The 10985-nt window shown below is 39.6% G+C and overlaps 1 protein-coding gene across 2 annotated transcripts; it reads right to left on the bottom strand.

Moving 5' to 3' along the window:
* Nucleotides 1-411: 411 nt before the first annotated feature.
* Nucleotides 412-7653, bottom strand: tmem263 (transmembrane protein 263). 2 transcript variants are annotated; one of them, XM_083893406.1, is made up of 4 exons: nucleotides 7559-7653; nucleotides 4237-4307; nucleotides 1772-1861; nucleotides 412-1687 (listed from the first exon to the last, which is right to left on the bottom strand). In XM_083893406.1, the coding sequence occupies exons 2-4, from the start codon at nucleotides 4301-4303 to the stop codon at nucleotides 1389-1391; spliced, it is 456 nt and encodes a 151-aa protein (XP_083749532.1). In that variant the 5' UTR covers nucleotides 4304-4307; nucleotides 7559-7653; the 3' UTR covers nucleotides 412-1388. The 2 variants fall into 2 exon arrangements, with proteins under 2 accessions (XP_083749532.1, XP_083749533.1); XM_083893407.1 differs by lacking the exon at nucleotides 1772-1861.
* Nucleotides 7654-10985: the final 3332 nt, after the last annotated feature.

Here is a 10985-nt window from a genome sequence, read left to right as displayed (position 1 = left end):
TGTATGCCAAAACAGTGTGCAACAGGAAGAATGAAAGTCTTGTAGTCAAAATTGTATTAAAAAATATTGACTGATGTGCTGTAAATATTTTTATTTCAGGTAAATGCACTGTTTTTAATTAAGTTTAATTAATCTTGATGTGCGTTTAGAATCAAGTTATTATAAACGTAAAGCTGATAAAACACTAACTTCATGTCATCATACCACTGTGCCTGTCACCTTAGTCAGCACTTGCAGTATATATATATATATGTATATATATATATATATACACCACATAAATGTAGACAGTAAATAAACAAAATCCAGCCATTGTGTAACCCATGAAACACAGAAATAATACAACTGTCGACATCTTTATTTCTGATTATTATATTATCATGATTATGCAAAAATCCCACCACACTGGTAACACCTTTGAAAGCTTCATTTTGCGTCATGCATCAATGATTGAACATCATTCTAACGTTACAATTAAAAAAGTGTACTTTTTGTACATTTGTAACCTTAAATGTATTTCAAATTTGAAATTCAATCTTTTGTCTAGAAATCTAGCCACAGATTTTTCAAACACATGGAATTAAACATCTTTGGTGCAGGCTGACATTAACGCCATTATCAAGTATCTTTGATGATTTTATTTTTACAAGGAGATGGAAGCAATATTAGCTGACATGTCAGAGCTACCAGATAAACTAGATGATCAACTCCAATCAAATTTAAAACCTCGCTTTGGCCACATCAACATTTAATCACAGTAAAACAACTTCTGTTTTCACTGGAAATTAGGATTATTGAAATAAAATTAAAAAAAAATGTTTTTTTAATATTGTGACACAGTTGCTCTCCATTGATCAAACACAATTAACACTGGAGGGTGATGTCAATTCAGAGGCAAACACAATGCACCTGTGAAATATTCACAGCGTGCGATTTACTGTAAGAAATTAGACTCTACTTTTTAAAAATAACATCTTTTATTCAGACCTATTTGTTTGTCAGTTTACGGTGAAATCTTTGAACACCTTGTATTAGTAACAGATCATTGATTGTCTTGCAAGTAACATTTAAGTGCATATACACTGAGCTGATCTCGTCCTGTACGTCAATTCATTAAAGTGACACAAGTACAACAATTTGCAGTGAAAACACCATTGTGGCTTATCATTATTATCATTATAATATAAAAAATGAACAATTTCAGGCACAGGTGATAATAAGTTTTCCTTTAACAGAGTCAGAGAGTCTTGGTAAAGTCTTGCTTTGTGGGTCCACACCACATCAAATACAAAGCACAGAGAGCCCTCCTCACACTTATCAGCTCATGAATCCTATAAACAGGTGAGATCATACAACGCAGGTGTGTGTTCATGTTCCTCCACTTCCTGTCAGTCAGACTTGTCCTTCTTTTTCCCACCACCTATGGGAATTTTGCTGACCACAGCAGAACCGACAGACGCCACTCCTCCAGCAACAGCACACACTCCTCCTTTAACCAGGCCCACTCCCATGGCGGGGACAGCAGCTACAGTGCTGGCAGCACTCTTGGTCAGGTCCAGACTCTTTCCCCCGATCCAGGCTACACCGCCCACTGTTGCTCCTACAGCTCCCTTGGTGGCACCATACATGCCCCCCATAAGCCGGCCAAACATGCCCGGCTGAACCTGTGGGTGGTCTTTGCTGTTGTCTGATTGAAAACAAAACATTGTGTCACTGCAATGCTCATGTTCCTCATGTTCCGAACAGGCCTTCTAACCAGTGTGCGAAATACCCATTAATAATCGGGGGGGTCCCCATCTCCCATTTGTTGCGCAATACTGTTTCACCACAGTATTGGCCATCTTCCCTGTCAGGTGTGGGCCTTATCCACAGCCCCATTTGGAAAGCAATGAATTAAAACATTAAAAATACACAATTAGAAATGAAATAATTGACATTTTGTCTAGTTAAAAAGGATAAGAAAGCATGCAAAGTGTATTATGTATGTAGATCATATATGTAAAACTGAATTTATAAAAATCTTTAGGAAAAAAACATGCTTTCCAATTACACTGCAACATGTTTAGACCCCCCTCAAATTTTGCATTTGAGGCTTTTAGGGGGGCTTGAGTGTTAATCAGGGGGGTCTAACCCCCCCAGACCCCCCTGTATTTCGCACAGTGCTTCTAACAATGTTTCATGGAGGAGGAACATCCATGGTCACAACACCGTTACCATATGAGAGTGCTGCTGTTTCCATGATAAACCAATCTGGGAGTCAGACAGTAGCTCTCACTGATAAGTCTGAAGGCAGTGGTTTTGAGGAGTTAATCGGCTTTGATGACATCATTGCTGATGACTTCGAATGCGCTGAACCAATCGACCGGGATTTATGGTTAAGACATATTAATGTATGAAGACGACGAGGTTTTGAAAGTGACGGAAGACGGAGAATTACTACCGTAATCTACGGACACCAGGGGTGAAAGTTGGTTTACCTGCAGGTGCCACAGCGCTGTAAGCACTATCACCGTCACATGTGAAGCAGACTGTTACAGTCATTACATGCTGTTCTTGTTCTTCACACTCCATCAGGACTAAATCAAGGCACTAACACACGTTGATATTACTTTATTTTCTTACTGTTTTTTAATTGAAAATAGTTATTCACTTTACTTTTACATTTTTTTGTGATGGTGTATCTATATAAACTAAACTAAGCTCTCAAATACATTTTGGATTGTGTTCCTGCTAGAGGCTGAGAAATCAGTCATTTAATAGCCATTGAAGCTGAAATCACCCATAGGTTTTAGAGGCATTTTTTCTAGACGTTTCAGGCCTTAATGGGTTAACACAAGGCTTGGCTAAGGCTATGATATCTTGAGAACATGTTTGTTTCCATTTTCTCGCCTTTAGACAGCCTTTTCCAGTGACAATCTGAAGCACAGATTTACATCATTGCACACAGTCGGTGTTAATGAACTGCTACCTCATGAGTAATGTGATATTCTGTGACTTTGGTGTTTGAAATCCTTTGTTCAAATGTCAAATGTGAGCTTAAAATGCTGTTTTACTTTAACCTTTCTGCGTCCAACGGGATATGTCATGTGTACATCTCATTACTGAAACTCCTCGACCTGTCCAGGGTGTGATAAAGAGATAAAGATAAAGCGGTAGAAGATGGACAGATGGAGCCTGGAAAGCAGAGAAATCGAGCTTTGCGCTCATATCCTTGTCATTACGGTAAAACCTCAGGACTTTCGCGGAACGACCGTCCAATCACAGACGAGATTCACCAGCGCGTCACGCGTTTATGATGTCAGCTTCTCAGTACCATAATTCCTAAACGGTTGAATAATGAAATAGATAACTTTAAGATATCCAAAGTGAAGTTTATTTTGGAAAAAGGGGGCAGAACTGAGAACTCACTCACTGAACATTTTTGACAATTCTAGAGCCATAAAATCTGAATAAATCCAGGCAGCCTGAGGGTTAAGGACTGGCCACTCTCCTCTGCACCAGTTTCCAGCAGGAAAAGGTGGTCTATGAGCACGATGAAGCAGCAGACATATTGTTGAGATATCATAGATTTTAAAAGGTCAGCCTTTTGTTATGAAGGTATAATCAGTTTGTCCTGCTGCTGGCAGCCATGTTTTAAATGAGAGCAAGGGTCCAGATGCCAGGCAGGTTCGTGGAAACAGGCACACTTGATGAAATCAGTTTTGATAATCCCTTATACATGAACACTTTAAAAACCCTGAACTTTCCTTTTAATCTTGTCCATGAATTTCATAATTATTGTAATTAGTGGCCCCTGCCATGTTATCAGTGAGAGGTCGTGTCCAGCTCCAAGGGTGTCTTTTATGTTCTTTAACCCTCTAGTTTTTTCTATGCGTTTTATTTTGGTGATTTCCAGTGTCTATAAAATGAATTAGGATACCATCCAATCTTCTGGGTGTGGTTTTCGTGAGTGCGTAACAGCCCCTACTACATCCTCACTCCTATGTGTTCTTGTATTAATGTGTGTGTGTGTGTGTGTAATAAATCAATAAAGTCTATGAAAGCAGGGATGTAACAATTAACTGATAGGTGTCTGAATAGTAAATTATTTGCCAACTATGTTTTGTCATCTCTGTGCAATTTTTCGGTCTAGGTTCCTGACTGAAAAATGTGCTATAAAATGATTTAAACCTTTGAGTTGACAGAGCTAAATAAATCAAGATTTTCATAAAAAAAAACCTTGGCAACTTCACTAACCTGCAGCTTCTGATTCGTCATCGAGGTCTGCAGGCACGTCCTTGGGCGCCTGCTCCGCCTGACTCATCTCTCTGGGAAAACAAATGACACAAATACCAAGAGAGAGATTGTGACACATTATAAACGCATCAATCAGTAGGGAAGACATATAAGAGCTTTCAGTACAGCTGTTGCCCAAAATAGTTTCTGCTTTGAACCCTGCAAAGTCCTTTGTCTGAACTTGTTGCACATAGTTAGTTAGGAGGGCAACAGTGGCAACAAGACCAACTCTAAAACATGAAGTCAGTGCAACAACGCACACTCAAAATATGAACTGAACAGAAAGAAAACCACGTACTGCAAGACCAGATCAGTGCCCTTTGGCACCGACTGCAAAAGCCTCTGGAACTGTATTTAGTTTTATTCCCTCATTTTGGTTAGATTGCAAAAGCCATTTGATTGCCATCATTTTCCTGTCATAGGTCATATGTGCATATACAGTAGTCGAGTAAAGCAGGGAATCATGCACAGAGTTGGAGAACATAGTCAGAATACAAGAGAGGAGTTGTGTTCTCAGCCTATGTCCATCACAAATATCATCTAACCTCTTTCTACGTGGCACACTTACACTTTTAGATCAACGGTAGCTTGGCTGTGTACTGTGTGACACTATTGTAGTACATGCGTCGAGGACTCTGGCTCAGATTGGAAAACTGATGATTTGGACTAGGACTTGAACACTGACTGCAGTCAGACTCAGAAGATAGATATCATTAGTTATTTTTGCACACACCAGTAGTGAACACAGACACAGAGGCCACGCACAGGAGCAGTGGGCAGCCCTTATCTGCACTTCAGATTCCAACAACATGCAAAGTAGTGTCTATCATTTTCTAATTTCTCTGCCCACCAAAGAGTGAGGGTGTGTAGGGGTTGTGGTATGAGGGGGGTTTAAGTTAACAAAATTGTTCACAAATTTAACAACCAAACAAAACAGTTATCTATCTTGAGTTACGTATATATTAGGAATGCACGATATTATCACCACAATATCATCAGCACGATATCAGTATTGGCAGATATTGGCTTTAAAATGTATTATCAGATATCAGAAAACACGCCAAGACCCGCCAATATTTACTAATGACTAAAACACAAGGCTGAATAAACTCCTATCTCCTTGACTTCTACACTAGCGCCCCCCACAGCTATTGTTTTTTCAATGCTTAATTATTTTTGCACAAGAAAGATATTTTATATCTACATTTGCTGCAACGCGAGTATGAAAAATGTTATATTTCACAACAGAAGACACTAAATCACCTCTGCAGTTGGGCAATGCTGCCCTCCACAGGAAGAGCAACGTTTCTGTCAGCAGTTTTAAATTCTTCAACACAGGTGAACGTTCTTTAATCACAGTTCTTCTCATCCTCATCTCTTCTACTTCCAATACGTTCCATTAGGCTGTTCACCAAGAGGTGCGACGCCATCCTCCACAGTTCAAAGTCACACTCGAAGGCCACATTATACTTCTCCGACTGCGTAATGCGTTATCCGTCTGCGTCACCACGTAGACCACTCGAGCCTTTATACTTCTGCGTCGTGGTGACGGATACGCGCTGCAATTTCCCGCCCGATCAGTAGGGGTCGCTGTGCAAGGTTTTTGTGCTTTTGGCTACAGTGAGCAATGGTGTCCGAGGGAAAAAGACTGTTGTTGTTGAAACAGTGGCCGTTTGTCACTTTTCTGTGTCCCGGAACGCAGTTTTAAGATAATTTGAGGCGAGAAATTGGCCATTTAGAGTCTAAACATGTGCTGTGTGTGTTAAGATATGACGTATTTATAGTTCGGCAGCGACGAAGTCGGCGGTGTTCAGCTCCGCCCTCTGTGGACGCTCGGTGCTCACTGTGAGCCGGCACAGAGCAGCTTCGCTCGGCCTGTCCTGAGGACCAATCGCAGCTCTTGCCGTCTCCGTTGTCCCTTGACTGAGTGACGGACACTTAAAAAATATTTCGTGCAGCCGGAGACGACGCAGAGACTCTACAACAGGTTCTGCGTCGACGCAGAGGACTCTGCGTAGCCTACGCAGAGCACTTTACGCAGGAGTATAAATTATAAAATTATAAAAAAGTATATAAAAGTATAAAATCCTCCATTAGTTCAAAGCTCAAAGTTCTCCACAAAACTCCCCGCCCCTCCATCCTGATTCCTGAGTCCCTCTGGATCCTTCCTCTCTCTCTAATCTCCTCTTCTCCATCAGTTAACTCTATTCAACTTCCACTCTCACAGTCCAAAAACATGCAATATGGAGATCAGGTAAATTGGACACTGTAAATTGACCGTCGGTGTGAGAGTGAATGGATGATTGTCTCCTGTGATGGCTACAGGGTGTGAAACCCACCTACTGCCCTATGTCAGCTGAGATTGAAACAGTTGTTCCCCCACGACCCTCATGTGGAGGATAAAGCAGTAGAAGATGGATGGATGGACTCCACTCAACCTCAAACACTGGGGACTCCAATTTGGACTCTACTTGGATCTGAATCGAGTCCAACACAGAACTTTATAGTCAACGAGGCCTTGGGACTCGACTTGACTGAGGACCAACAACACTGCCAGTGTGACTGGCTCTTATAGCAAACAGAGGCGTCTTATAATTGACAGTAAGTCCTAAGTGTAAATGTTAGCATGGGGCTGTATTGGATACACACACTTAAGTGTGTTAAGAAAATAAAAGGAGCTTACTCTGTGGGTGTTGCTCTTCAACCCAAACAAGGCAGACCTGTTCATAGTCTGTTACAAGGCTGTACTTCAGGTTAAGACACATAACAATAACTTAACTTTGAACAATAACAAACATTTCTCCTATTATACCCACATCACAGTTTTAATTAGACATGTGAATATAGATGCCATCTTATATAAGCCATACATCACGTTTCTTCTTTGCAAAAGTTCAACATTACACCTCTGTGAGTCATATTGATGGGATTAGTTAAGCTAAAGGCCTAGCACCTGTGCTAGGTAGCTAATGTACATCATTTGTACACGCTGTAGTCAACTTAAGCTAACGTTAAGAACAGGTTTAAAAAGTTGACTTGACCCTGTAACACTTCAAAACGGTCGTAAAACCCCGACGTGATTCAGTCCGCACACCTTTACATCATTTACTTTGAACACAATAACAAATAAAACGTGTCCACATTCACCGGGAACTCGTCACCTTTCTTTCCCTGGCCGAGAGCTTCTACTTCGCGCTGCTTTTAGTCAAGACACGGTTCAGTTGTTCGTCGGTGACGCTAAAATTGTTCTGCACAAGTTCCCACACGTAGTTCCCACACTTACCCTTGTTGTGTAGAAGCCACTCTGCTGGAGTCTGCGCAGAATATGCGCAACAACACAACTGTGACAGCGCAAAAGTAACGCAAACCTGTGACAGAATCACAGCAAAGCTGGAGGAGATGAAGCTGCTGGAGAGTTGTTTGTCTTTCATTTGGGAGGAACCACGACGTCAGTCTCCACCCAGGGAGGACACACGCGCGTACACGTACGTACGCGCGTACACACACACACACGCACACGCACACGTTTTCACATAACAACAAATAGTTAACGCTAAATCTAAACCAGTTATGGTTGTCTCATGTTTCTAAAATAAAGTTAGGTGTTGCAAGTCAGCTTCAGACACATATTCTTTGCACTTTTCACTTTGTTGCTAATAATATAATAATATATAATTATACGATGAGCTTATATACACAACACAGGACCTCTCTATTATGTACAAAAATAGTAATTACATTTATTTTGCAGCTATTTTTACGGGTCACAAGTGTATCATCAGATGTGCCTGCTTGCTCACGGTCAATACTGGCCTGACCCCTGTGGAGAGCCAGCTCAGTCAGAATGAAATAAATAAAAATAAATAAATAAAAACATAAATAAATAAATAGGGCTACGAATATTTATTATTATTATTTCATAGGCATATTTATTTATTTCAGGGGTATATTAATGTATTTCTGTTTTTATTATTATTATTTATTTATTTATTTTATATATATATATATATATATATATATATATATATATTATATTTTATATTATATTATGCCAGAAATATACACAATAATAAGAGCAGAAAGCATCAATAACAATATAATACAAATACAATAGAGAATAAAGATTCTTAAAAAACGCAAATCCTTCTTACACAAATGTGAAAACACACTGAAGAAAGTGTAATTATTATACAATTGCACACAGAACAGAAAACACAATGTATAAACAGCTAAAACTTAAACCTTCTGGCCTTCCTAGATGCAAAATCGTCAATGATGTCGTTGTATGAAATATGTTCACCTATTTGATGAATTAAAGGTGTCATATGTAAGAATTTACTACATTCAAATTAAAAATACCGAGGTCTTTTAGGTTTCATTTTCTGACGTAACAACCCGTGGTTGCTCGGCAGCTGAGACTCTACTGACTGCAATGATTGGTAGACGGCAGTAGGTGGCGCCACATGCCAAAACATGATTTCAAAACATAAACATGATTTGCAGTCTGCAAAATGTTTTTTTTATGCAAATATTTTGTCTGTACTGTTGTTGTTGGTGAGTTCAGTTTGTTATATGAACATTATTCCTGAGTCTCTGTGATATATTAGGAGGATTTTATGGCCAGTTGCTTCAGATTTATTACATAATGCACCTTTAAGATAATAATCCCAAGGCCAATAAGACGTTCCTGAGGGAGACCCAGTTACTCCCATAGTAACTCCCATACTCATTTACAATATTGCTCGAGTAAAATTATTTTTATTTAATGATATAAATGTATTTAAGTTTGAGAAGTAAAATTATTAAAAGTGAGGAGTTAAAATTGAGCGTCAGTAGCTCAGTGGTAGAGAAAATCAACTTTTTAACTGTTAGGTTGTGGGTTCGATTCCTGTCTACATGCAGACGTGTCTCCTTACCCTAACCCGTAAAGATGGCTGTGATGGCATCGTGTGTGAATGGGATGTGTGATAGAAAATGGATGTGAGTGTCAAAACTGTAGTGTAGAAATGTATTGGATTAAAAATAAAATAAAAATATAAATAAAGTACAAATACATACATTTTGTACAAAGTATTTGTACTTTATTACATTATAACACTGTCTGACTTTAATAAACTGAACAGCACTTTCTTCTTCTTGTGTTTAAAAAAAAAATGTTTTTAATGGCAGTCCCCCCCGCCCCCCCCCCCCTTTGAATTCCCTGCTCTGCATCCTGTATAAGCGGAAATACAGAGTCACGTGACTGCATCTCTTTTTCCCGCCCGTATTTGTAATGGTTTAGCACCCGGAAACAGCAGCAGAGGGGACGGCGCTGTGGTGTGAACCCGTAAACCCGTAAACCCGTACGGTACGGTTCGGTTCGGTTCGGTTCGGAGTGGAGTCCGTTGACCTGACTGCAGCATCTGCTCGACAACAAAGCGACTTCAGTGTTGAAGAAGCGAGTGAAACCTCCAGCGCTTCACCGTGTGGACTGTCAGGTAAGCTAACAGCGACAACAACAACAACAACAACAACAACAACAATGATGCTAGCGTGACTGTTCGCCTGTCGTCAGTGACACTCTGCGTCTGTGCTGACTGTGAATCTCTGTAATCTCACTCCTCTTGTGTGTGGACAAAACGATAATACATTTGAGAACATCGTCATTCCCAGGTTTGAAAAATACTTTCTGACATTTTATGGACCAAGTGATTAGTTGATTAATCGACAAAATAATTGGTTGTAGCCCTCGTTCAGTGACATCTAATAATGATAAGATTGCATTTAAATGAAGGACTCCTCTAGCTCCCTGCTGTTCCCCAAGCATGTCAGAACTGAACTACGATGGTCTTCACATATCTGAAATAATACTAATAATACTCTTCAATTGCGTGGTCAGCTTCTACACTACTGGTCAAACGTTTGGGGTCCATTAAAAGTCACAGAAATAGTGATTTTTATATTAAAAAGAATAATTAATTTTTTCCATCCAATAGCCTTCTAACGCCATTAGCAAACACAATGTACCATTAGAACACTGGAAATGGGCCTCTATACACCTATGTACATATATATTCCATTAAAAAACAGACGTTTACACGTAGAATAGTCGTTTACCACATTAACAATGTATAGTGAGCAAAAACATTTGACCGGTAACATTTAGATCATATTATGTCATTTCTGCTTATAAACCCACCTAAATTAAACACACTGGACCTTTTTAAATGTAATCAAAATGCATTGTCTGTTTCTTTGTTCCTCTGTGACTAAGACTAAAGTAAACTGTCTCTGTTCACATGTTCATACCATTTTCTGCATTTAATGAATGAAACGACAAATCGATTCATCAAGGAAATAATCACCCTATCAATCTATGGTGAAAGCAACAGTTTTCTGTTCACAGTAATATTTCTCAGTGGAATCAGAATCAAACGTCACTTTATGAAGACAATTTCAGAGAAAACTTCCACAGTAATCACTTTCAGCAAACTACCTTCATGATGAATGAAACCATCCCACTTTGTGCTTGAGATGTCCTGATGATATTTGCTGATGACTGGATCCATTGTTCTGTTTTGTTGTGAAACAGAGAGACCTCCATCACCACAGTATTCTGTGGCATTGAGCGTATTAAATGTGCAGTGCTCTGTAGGTTCCAGCAGGTGGCAGTGTAGGCTCACTGTTGGTAACTCTTCTGTAAAACCTCAGCCTGGATGCAAAGAGACTTC

Source organism: Microchirus variegatus (assembly GCF_963457635.1).
Source record: "Microchirus variegatus genome assembly, chromosome: 8".
Classification (NCBI taxonomy): domain Eukaryota; kingdom Metazoa; phylum Chordata; class Actinopteri; order Pleuronectiformes; family Soleidae; genus Microchirus; species Microchirus variegatus.
This window is presented reverse-complemented; position numbering and strand designations above follow the sequence as displayed.

Bases quoted from the DNA above. Each gene is read 5' to 3' on its own strand.
- tmem263 (XM_083893406.1), bottom strand. From the start codon at position 4,303: ATGAGTCAGGCGGAGCAGGCGCCCAAGGACGTGCCTGCAGACCTCGAT. The intron at 1,862-4,236 runs GTTAGTGAAGTT...GCTGTGGATAAG, and splicing joins TGACGAATCAGAAGCTGCAG to GCCCACACCTGACAGGGAAG. The intron at 1,688-1,771 runs GTATTTCGCACA...GTTTTCAATCAG, and splicing joins ACCCCCCCGATTATTAATGG to ACAACAGCAAAGACCACCCA.